We start from the raw sequence: 11760 nt of genomic DNA, 5'->3' as shown, positions 1-11760 counted from the left end.
GTCCTAGGGGGTCCGGGGCATTCCCCCGCGAAATTGTTGTGTTCTAGACGCCCGAAAATAACATTTGAGGCGTTGTGGGCTATCATTTTTTTCTTTTTCTTTCTTTTTTTCTTTTTTTTCTCTTTTTTTTAACCTCCCAAAAGTGGGGGGGCCGGGGCCGGGCCGGCCTCCCCCCCCCCTAAATCCGCCCCTGGAGGTTTTTAAACAAACAGCTAGGGCCCGGGGCAGGTTGTCTTGGCCCTAGTAGTAGTAGAAGTAGGCGTACACTATGGAAATTCATGAAATTTTCTATAAATTTTGCAGACATTGACATGGGAAATTGGAACTGCAATCACAGAAAGGGAATTTGTAAATATTACACTTATTGACTACAGTAGATTGTTCAGCAACAAGTAAGAATTTTGTTATCATTTAGAAATTTGTGTTATTACAGGTGTGTCAATTATATTATGTGGTGCCAAGTGTAAATTTATTATTTAACAATTATTTATATATAATTCATTATTTAACATATAATTGAATAGATCACACATTATTTATATATAATGAATTTACGATTGCATAATAAGATTATATGTAAATAATTACGTTAACGTTTTCATTATTTATATATAATTAGTTTACTGATTTCATTATATATAAATAATGAAAGGGTAACCAAACATTATTTATATATAATAAGGTTACTGGTTTCATTATATATAAATAAAGAAGGGTAACACATTATTATATATAAATAATGAAAAGTAAGAAACCATTATTTAGATATAATGACCTTGACACGATAACATGTGTGCATTATATACATATAATGAGTTTGAAGTCCAAGCATTATATACGTATAATGGTTTTTGCGACAGCTATTATTTATATATAATGAAATGTAAAAGCAGTTATTTATATGTTAATGAGGTTGAAGTCAATTCGTTATTTATATATAATGAAATCAGTGAACTTATTATATATAAATAATTGTAAGTTACTTTTCATTATTTATATATAATGATTTGTTACCTTTTCATTATTTATATATAAGAGAATCAGTGAACTTATTATAAATAAATGTAAGTTACTTTTCATTATTTATATAGAATGATATGTTACCCTTTCCTTATTTATATAAAATGAAACCAGTAACCTTATTATATATAAATAATGTTTGGTTACCCTTTCATTATTCATATATGATGAAATCAGTAAACTAATTATATATAAATAATGAAAATGTTAACATAATTATTTACATATAATCTTTTAGACATAAATGCATTATATATAAATAATGTGTGATCTATTCAATTATATGTTAAATAATGAGTTATATATAAATAATTGTGTTAAATAATAAATTTACACTTGGCGCCTCATATGGCATTGTGTTATTAAATATGTGTACAGTATGCAAAATCATATTTAAATGTGTTTATATACAGGATCATCATATTTAAATGTCATTGAATAATCATATTTAAATATGTGTCATTTTGTGTGCAGATTCATCAGTTGTCATTTTGTATTCAGGGGTGATATTTAAATATATGTTTCACTGTGCAGGTTCATATTTAATATCATTTTATATGCAGGGACATTTTATGTGTGAAATATGTATAGATGTGACATATTTAAATATGTGACATTCGTATGCCGGTGGTCGCTTATGTTTGATATTCTAATGCAGATTATCATATTTAAAATATATTTTATGTATGCATTTGTACAGTAGTTAAAATAGTTGATACATTGTATGCAGTGTGTCATATTTAAATACTGATAATTAAACACAAAAAATAATCACATTACTGATTGCCTTTATATGATTATACCTTCAGACCCGTTGGAAGTTTTCAGTTATATTTACAAGAACTAATCGTTACTGGCAAACTCGAAATCAATGAGCCACTTCTTGACAATAACAATCGGCAACTCAAGGTAATTCATGACCTTACTTGTTTCTATATGGATTATTCCATATAATAGAGAATTGTCTATGATTATTCATAGGCTTAGTCGATTGTCTGCTAACTTAGAATTTCAATTTTCATAGATTTCTGTGCTTCTTGACCTGAACTATGTCCATCCAGAAGGTCTTGTGGGTGATTGGTCAGACTTGCGGAGCTCCTATTACCATGCCCATTCCATGGATGAGGTGCTCCTGGAAAAGGAATTCTTTGAATCTTCAACACCATCTACACCAACCGAAAAAAGGTAGGACTAAATTGTTTCTGACATTTTAAACTTCAATAGCATTGTCATGGAGATATGAACCAACAAGCAGAATAACAAGATAGTGTGGGCTGTGGGTGAGTTCCAGATGGAGCTAAATACAAGTGGAAATTTGGGTCATAGGTAAAATTTGGCAAAAAAACAAAATGAAACATTTAGTTTTTGAGGGATTGAGTTTATGCGAACTGGAATAGAAATGAAGCAGATCCAAAGGAAGTTAACATGTTGACTGCCGGACCTTTTTTTAAGGTTCTTTTTCCGTGTACTAAAACAAGTGTACATGTACAAACATACTTTAAAAAAATTTTATCTAGTCATATGTCATCAAAATGATGTGTCTAATAAATTGGCAGGAAAATAATACGGGACAAGTAAACTCGTCGGCAGCACCGTGACAGCACTTTTTTGAGTGCACTGCTGGCAGCATAACACAACAAGCATACATACGTCATTTGTACGTTATCTTCTATGTGTTTCTTAACCGAACTACCAGCCGTTAAGTCTGTGGTAATATAATGTATAAGAAAGAAGTAATGCTAGAATGTTACCCCGATTTTGAGGAGTATAGTCTTCCCAGGCGCCCTCAGTAACACCCGGCGGGACGAGTATACTCGTCACTGGCAGCCAACGTGTTAAAATGCCTGGATCAATCCAGAGACTTGTATAACTGATTTAATTATACTACCATAACAAGTGCATTGTTTAATAGGAAGAAGAGGAGGAGGAAGAAGAAAGGTAATGATGCCACTGAGGAAGATGATCAGTCATTTGTAGATGATGACAGCAAAGGTAAGAAATTATTCACCTGAATTAATACTGATTTTCCAAAGTACGAACAATGATTTTGATAATTGTCCAAATAATGGACTTATGTACAAAGAAAAACTTTTCTTTCCAGCCATTGAAGAAGAAAGTACTTTGACGGATGATTACACATTTGAAAGTATGCAGGATTTGACAAGACAAGGAGATGCTGGCATGGAACTGAATACATTACCGACACAGAAAAAAGATTATCAGGCAATTTCATTCAACTTGATCCTCCCACATGCTAATACATGATCTATCAAAGTTCACATGAATGTCTCATAAGTTCACATTAGTAGACATTGTTCACATAAATTTGTTTACATGACACATGATAGAATATGTTACATTATCCTCTTACATCCTCACATGATAATCAAAACAGTTCACATGATTGTCCCATATGTTCACATGACAGCTATAGCTACGGTCACAGTAGAGTTTCAAGCCTGGCTTGACTCACCGCGGGTGAGATTTTCGTAATGTGACCGCACCTGCACCGATCTCAATCTACCTATCTCGATCCCGGCTCAGCACCCATATTGACCCTGGATTGACCCTGGCGTGACCGAGATTGACATTTCCTCGTCGGCTGTCGACCAATCACAGTTGATGACGCCGTTGCGTTTAGAAGTTCTTGAATTAAAAACCCACGAGTTCTTCATGTGTGTTCAATCAAGACGCAGTCATTACTTTTCATAAAAGTTAATTCAAATTTTAATTAATACCGTAATAATGCGATTGATTTGGAGCGACCAGAAAACTGCTGACCTGGTAGATTTGTGGGGCCAACCCGAGCTGAGAGACCGGATAGACAACAAAACGGGAATTTTTGGCGTGCTTGCTGACAGATTAGCCAGTCTCGAACATGAGAAGAGAACGACGGCCCAAATTCAAACAAAAGTGGAGGCATTGCGAGCCCATACAAGCTGATAAAAGATCAGTTGAAGAAGAGTGGTTCGGGCACGTCTGGTGTAAAATCTTTGATTGCGATCCACCTAATCACACGCGCGTATATCGAATTCCGTGAAACAGTTGGCGAAACTCTCTCTTTACGGCTCTGCTGTTTCGACTTTCATAATTTAGAGGTCAATCCAACTAGTGTGACCGACCCAGAATTTCGAGCCTGCTTTGAAATCTCACCCGCGGTGAGTCAAGCCAGGCTTGAGACGCTAGTGTGACCGTAGCCTATGTTAGGTCACATGTTAATATTATTACAGACTTGATATGTCAAATGATCATCCCTGTTTACTTGACACACATGATTGTCCCACATGTTGTTCACATGACATGTCACATGATTGTTCTCTTTGTTCACATGACAGCAATGATAGGTCACATGATTATCCCACACAAAAAGTTATGTTTGTTTTGTTTATGGAATGAAATGAGAATTGAAAAATAAAAAGTAGGGCTATTGTAAATTTTAAACACATTTTCATTTGTTAACCAGATCTCGGTGCATATCATTGAGGCTCGTCAGATTGCTGGCTCAGAGGTCTTTCCAATCGTGTCAGTTCAAGTGGGAAACATCACTAAGTTCACACAAATGAAGGAATCAACCAACACTCCCTTCTATGATGAGGTATACCTTGAATAATAGTATTGTAAGGCTAAAATTAATACCTCATATTCTCACGTATAAGACGAAGCTTAAAATAGCAATTAAATGAAGCTACTGACCATTAGTATGAACGATAAGATTTTGATGAACAATTTTGATCAACAATTTTGATCAACAACAAAAAGTCCATAAAATGGTAATATTTGGAAGATTGGCCCTACATTTGGCTCCATTTTTAGCAAGCTAGATGCATTTTCAAGACTATAAAAAACAGCAAAAAGTAGGAATTCTTACGACGAAATGGGTGGGGGGTGTTGTATATGCCCAACATACAAAAATCGTCCAAGAATCTTCTCAAACCCAGGGGTCTTATATGTGGATTGCCATAGACATGAGTATATATTATGGTAGTAAAAATGATATAGTAAAAAATGAAAATAATAGTAAGACTAGAGTAAAAGATGATGAGAATATATAATAGCAGTAATATGATCCTAAAAATTTAGTATAGTAATAATAGTAATTAATTATATATAATGCTTTTCAAAAATACATCAAATTATGGTTATTGTGAACATAATTAATACTAATTTTTTTTCCTGTAGCTTTTTGTATATGATTTCCATGACTATGAGTCTGCGATTTTTGACAAGGTCATAACATTCAAGGTATGTTATTTGCATTATCCAATCATTTTTCATTATGACACTGTGGCATCAACTATTATATTAATGTATCTAGATTATAAATGTACATTTTATGACTGGTCTTGAAGGACAAATATTAGTTTGTGAAAATAACTGTAGCAAGATAAGATAGGCAGCATTTTACAAACCACCAGGTTTATTGATGCATTGGGCTAGCTATATTTTTATCATTTAATGCTTAGGCTAGACTTTTTTTATACATTGTTTTGCGATCTTATTTTTTAAAGATCGTCAGAGGAGAGCAGAAAAAAAATAAAATTAAAATTTTGTTTACTTATTTAGCAAATAGTTTTGCCAAAAACGTCCAGATTGAGGAGAAAATAAAAATTAAATTTTATTGGTGAATGTAAGCAGTGTAGTAATGAGATGGTTAAATGCTTTAAATTTATTTTATATACAGTCAAACTCACCGAATCTAAAGTGCCACTGAAATATGGTTCGATTAAATTTGACGAAATCAAAGTCAAATTTTATTCGAGTTATATCACAATAGCAACTTGATTTGGAGAGTTAGGCCTTACGGAGACCGGAACAAATTAACACGCACTGACAGTACACGCACGATGTTGACCGCACATTTGGCCTAGTACTGTAAAAGTAAAGGCCTAGGCTACCTAAACTTACCTTGAAAGCAGTATTCTTCAGAGTAACAATACATTGCATTACTTCTTCAATTATTACCGTATATTTAAATGTTTTGTTAACTGCTTCTATGTCATTCTTTCGAATACAGTATAAAGAGGAATCAGTCAACACTTAAAGCTTAATCATATTTATATTTGATAAACTAACATTTAATAACTGATTTTTCATGGCCATCAAGCGAACACATTTTAAATACGATAAATTTGGTTGGAAAACCCCAAAGACCAAACCAGTATTAATCATAAATAAACCAGATGTGTATACCCCGCCGCAAAATGGACAAAAATCACCCACTACTCTTGCAAACTTCTCGCTGTAGCGCGGGGAGAGCAGGCAATGCTCTGCAGATAGTATGTATGCAACGAAGATCGGGATGAAGATAAAACTAGCATATTTGTTTTATATGACTGGTTATTCCCTAAACCTAAATTCCATAAGACATTTATTTTACAATTACTGTATGTATGTTACAATACAGTTTAATTTACTATACAGTATACAGTTAAAAAAGAATTGACAAACCTGAAACAGTGCATAAACATTAGTCGCTTGTTGAATTTACCACATGTCTGAACGATAGTGAGGAATGCGAGTTGAGTCGCATGTAAAATAAACTACACAAAGTACGGCTATGCAATGTAAACACGAGTCGCTTGTCGGGCTTACTTAGTGTGTGAATTTCTGCATTGCCAAATGTATGAGTCACTTGTTGACGTTGGTAAAGCGGCGAAAGCTTAAAATGATTGAAGTTTTACAACAAGATTTTGACTTCGACTTACGGACTAACAATTAACGGAAAACGGATCAATTTGGCATATAAATTCAATTTTTGTTTTATTTGACTTAAATTTATTCCAGTTAGAGCAAATATTAACCATTGTAAATATAGTGAAGAAGATGAAGTGACATGAAAATAATTTTGACTTTGACAATTTTTCAACTTAGGCACATTCGACTTAGGCAATTTTGACTGTAATTAGGAAGAAATATACATATCTTATTTTTAGAGGTTTCAAGGCAGCCTGCAGGCATAATTTAAAAAACAGAACTTTTATTTTTTTCTGTAATTTCAATTTTTTCATGGTGGCAGATGGACTAATTGGCCAAAAATTTTATTTTTATTTGAAATCATCATTATTAGCGGGCAGTGGGTTCGCTAAGCAAGGTATAAAAAAGTCTTGCCTTTATATAAATGTAAACATCGTACAGGTATGACCTCTATCCTATAATTAGCTGTGCTTTATCACATCTCATGCTCAGTTTTATTCAAACATACTGTAGGCCTATCCTTTCTTTCTGATTGGTTTTTTTTTTCCCTTAGGTGCTGAATTGTAGCAACAAGTATCTGAAAACTGGTAAAACAATTGGTTTTTATAAACTGGATGCTGGCACAGTTTATGATGAACCAGGTGAGGAAAGCTCTGTCCAGACTATCCAGCTTTATCTGACAAAAATCATGTGATATGCCTAAATATGGTCATGATGACATCACACCATAACCATATATAGGCACACTATGACTATATATGGGCATGCAACAGTTTTTTGGTCAAATTTTAATTTGATAGCTCTAGACAGGGCTTAAGAGTAAATGGGCATTGTTGTATTTTATTTATTTAATTTTAATTTTTAAAATGATATAATTTGAGGGCGCTGTTTATATCTTTACTTTATGTATTTATAACCTAATGTAGTTGGGAAAGTAATGGTGTAGTTTTTCAATTTTTGTGTATATATAGTATATTTATCTAAGTATGTTGTATTATGCATGTAGTTTGCTTTTGGTATTTGCTGTATGTATGTATGTGTATGCATGTATGTGTGTTTGATTTATTCAGTATCTAAACTTGTATATATATATATTTGTAAATTCATGTTTCAAGTAGTTTTTGAATGCACCGTCAAAGTGACATGTGCCACTGATACAAAAGTGTATGTTCAAATAAATTATTATTATTATTATTATTAACTGTAAGTAATTTATTAGCTTTTAAAACAGGAAAATATTTAAGCCTTTGGTCCTGTGTGCAATATGACCCATGTGCATGTTAAAAAATGTTGAAAATAGGTTAAGGTATTGTGTCCTGGTATACTGTTTGATTCATCACCAGAAAAAACCCACTGGAAATAAGTCTTGGACTTGCGGCAAAGAGTGTAGAATTGCAAGCTGTCCGACTACCCTGATTTTATATGCACACAATGAAACATTAAAATAGAAATACTACCACGAAGGACGCCCTCAGGTTCATGGTAGTACTTTTTGAATATGATTACGTTCCAATGAAACCCCAGGGATCAGACCTCTTTGCTTGTGGGTAGTTCTTGGTGTGTTTTTTACACTAAAGAAATGCAATCCAATCTGAATTTGCAGTTGAAATTAATATCTGATGTGCTATCGTAATTTTAATCCCGAAGATCATGGCTTCTATAATAAATGGATAATCCTGCTAGACTCCAAGGATATCAACGGCACAGAGAAAGGTTACTTGAAGGTGAATTTGTCAATTTTGGGACCAGGTGACCCGGTCAAGTTACAGAGTCACGATGTTGGCGAACATGAGGAGGAAGACATCGAAGCGTAAGAAATTTCCTTAAGCTCCCTCTACAGTATCAAGTTTTAAAACCATTATTTTCATGAGTAATGTGATTAAACAGAGCATGAAATAAAAATTAATTATTTGAATTAAATTTTCTTCAGTAACCTTCTGGTACCTATGAACACTCCAGCAACGAGGCAAGTTGCCCTTTACACTGTCAAGATTTACCGTGCAGAAGGCTTGCCGGTGATGGCCTCGGACATCTTAGCAAATGTTAAAAAAGTTTTCACTGGACAGTTCAGCGACCTTGTTGATTCTTTTGTTGAGGTCACATTTGCAGGTCAAATGGTAAGAGAATAGAAATTTAATTCTATATATATATATTTTATATATATATATATATATATAATATATATATATATATATATATAATGTCCATCACCCATTGAGCAGTTCATTCATCATTCCATCCAACCATTCATCCATCCATCCATCCAACCAACCATCCATTTATCCAACCAGTCATCCATCCATCCATCCATTCAACCATTAATCCATCTATCCATCCATTGATCCATTTAGGCTACTTTCTCAGTTATTGGAGTGAAAGCCATGAATAACATTCTACTGGTTTTTCTTACTACAGAAACGTACATCTGTGAAGAAGCATTCATATGAGCCTGACTGGAATCAAGAGATAGTATTTGTTGACCTCTTTCCTCCACTCTGTAAGCGAATAAAGGTCCAAGTTCGTGACAAATACAGCATCGTAGATGATGTAATTGGCACACATTACATTGACTTAACCAAAGTCTCTTGGTCAGACGGTAAAGGTTTGTATGAAGTATAATAATAAAGATCACATCTAGATGTGTATAAGAGACAGTATATATATAATGTCCATCACCCATTGAGCAGTTCATTCATCATTCCATCCAACCATTCATCCATCCATCCATCCAACCAACCATCCATTTATCCAACCAGTCATCCATCCATCCATCCATTCAACCATTAATCCATCTATCCATCCATTGATCCATTTAGGCTACTTTCTCAGTTATTAGAGTGAAAGCCATGAATAACATTCTACTGGTTTTTCTTACTACAGAAACGTACATCTGTGAAGAAGCATTCATATGAGCCTGACTGGAATCAAGAGATTGTATTTGTTGACCTCTTTCCTCCACTCTGTAAGCGAATAAAGGTCCAAGTTCGTGACAAATACAGCATCGTAGATGATGTAATTGGCACACATTACATTGACTTAACCAAAGTCTCTTGGTCAGATGGTAAAGGTTTGTATGAAGTATAATAATAAAGATTTTATGTTATTAATAATAACTTTTTCTGAAAAATGTGTTGTCCCTCATCAGGTTTGAACCCAAGACCCACTGATTACCTTCGGCTACTCTACTAAATTATCTATGAGGCCAAGTGGTATACGCTCTGGGATTTTCAAATTAGGGCATCTTTTTCGAAAGGTATTGCATAACATGCAATGAATTTAATAAAAAAACATGATAGTAACTTTGGCATGGAGATACACCTCCATTAATAGTAATAAAGTGTTTAGCCACTTAGAAGATCTAGCCTTCCTGGGATTCAAGATCTTTTGATGTTACTGCTTTTGTACTCTAATGGATATATTTCTGTCCTCTATTTTGGTATGTATTATTTAAGTTAATTATATAATTAGAGGCATAATCTAACTATATTTCTTTTAAATTTATAGGGTTTTTACCAATGTTTGGTCCCTCATGGATCAACATGTATGGGTCAACAAGAGGCTTCAATATGTTCGACACAAACTTCCAGTTGAATGACAGTGAAATGGAAGGGTGTATGTATAGAGGGCGCTTGCTGCTCGCAATGAAGTGTGAAATGGGAAACCCCAACACCGCGAGTGCTGTAAGAGTTGATGTCTCACCGACACTTCAGATTTCTGAGGTGAGTTCATTTTATTATTGATGGTTTGCCCAAGATGCATGAGACACATGTTAACCACCAAGCAAGTCTACCCCATATGCCAATAAATTTCCATCAACTGTAGTGAAACACGAAAAAATATACAGTTTATTTTTAGCTCATCATTTCTGGGTCCTTCCCTGAACCTTCAGGCCAAAGTTTGTGTTCTGGCGACCACTGCCAGCGAGTTTAAGTGCAACAAAATAAAGATATTTTGGATAGCTCTGCACGCCAACTCGCATCCTTGGAACCCAGAGTAAACCGTGTTGGACGTGAGCTCGTTAAAAATGAATCGTTGTGATTTCACCATACCTGTAGCAGGAGAATTGTACACCTTTCGATATCTTTAGCCCTAAAAATCATATTGTTATTGTATGAAGTTCTTTGATGTTTGATTGGCTGATTTCAGAATGCTGCCGGTAGAAACGAGGATTTCTGTTTCTTTGGATGTGTTTTTGATGCATCTATGATTGATATGGGTGTGTTTGGTAACTACTTTGAGAGACGACAAAATGACGGCAACATCAGTTTTGAATTCACTATTGGTGAGTAGATGTTGTTCATTCATAGTTCAAATAACACTAAAACAGTTATAACTTCATTGGATTTCACTGGTATGGTGTATTTCTCAGTTTTGTTGGGTTTACTATTACCTATTGAGCCATTCTTTCATTTATCTATCCAACCAACCATCTATTCATCTATTCAGAAATATAAATTATATTATAATTTTCATTTATTTTAGGAAACTATGGAAATACAATCGACGGCAAAAACATTCATGTCTTGCCGAGCATGGAACCAGACGAAGAGACAGGGCTTTTACAGCGAATTCAAATTGATGAGAACTGTAACTCAATGACACAGCCAATGGCACCTATACGTATATCTCAGGGGTACTGTTACATGCCGTATGGTGAGTTTAAGCAGTGCGTGTCCTTGAGATTTTCTACGGAAGATCATCGGCGCCGATTTCTTGACGAGAACATTTTACAAGGCATTGCCGATGAACTTGTGAGTATTAATGCTTTCAGACATGTTTTGTTAAGGGCTAAGACAATACAATTAGTTGTCATTTTGAAGGGTTCTAAGTCTTCAGTAAGTCGCAGGAGTCTCCCAGAAATTGTGACAGTCTTCTGCACTTCTGCAAGCAAGATGTACCGGAAAAAACTAATCTCCTGCAAATTCATAATATTTGCATGTTTTTACTACTTTTATCATCATTTGTCTCATAGAAGTCAAGGCGATGGGTATCACCATTCACAGCAAAATATTTAGATGTGTTAAGAAATATCATTTAACCAGTTCT

The 11760-nt window shown here is 34.3% G+C and overlaps 1 protein-coding gene across 4 annotated transcripts in view; it reads left to right on the top strand.

The window, feature by feature from the left end:
* Nucleotides 1–11760, top strand: part of LOC117125351 (otoferlin-like) — a 31676-nt gene that overhangs the window by 2517 nt on the left and 17399 nt on the right. Inside the window, exons 3-16 of one of the 4 annotated variants that reach the window (XM_033271829.1) lie at nt 304–392; nt 1830–1929; nt 2045–2205; nt 2933–3012; nt 3122–3243; nt 4484–4615; nt 5200–5262; nt 7268–7355; nt 8362–8524; nt 8645–8831; nt 9595–9775; nt 10219–10433; nt 10861–10996; nt 11197–11465. In XM_033271829.1, coding sequence (XP_033127720.1) covers nt 304–392; nt 1830–1929; nt 2045–2205; nt 2933–3012; nt 3122–3243; nt 4484–4615; nt 5200–5262; nt 7268–7355; nt 8362–8524; nt 8645–8831; nt 9595–9775; nt 10219–10433; nt 10861–10996; nt 11197–11465 — 1986 coding nt within the window. Of the gene's footprint in view, nt 1–303; nt 393–1829; nt 1930–2044; nt 2206–2930; nt 3013–3121; nt 3244–4483; nt 4616–5199; nt 5263–7267; nt 7356–8361; nt 8525–8644; nt 8832–9129; nt 9317–9594; nt 9782–10218; nt 10434–10860; nt 10997–11196; nt 11466–11760 lie in introns of all 4 variants that reach the window. The other 3 variants (XM_033271828.1, XM_033271827.1, XM_033271830.1) reach the window with 3 other exon arrangements.

This window comes from Anneissia japonica, unplaced genomic scaffold, assembly GCF_011630105.1.
Source record: "Anneissia japonica isolate Jap-2015-1 unplaced genomic scaffold, ASM1163010v1 scaffold2003_len1103335_cov173, whole genome shotgun sequence".
NCBI classification, from domain to species: domain Eukaryota; kingdom Metazoa; phylum Echinodermata; class Crinoidea; order Comatulida; family Comatulidae; genus Anneissia; species Anneissia japonica.
This window is presented reverse-complemented; position numbering and strand designations above follow the sequence as displayed.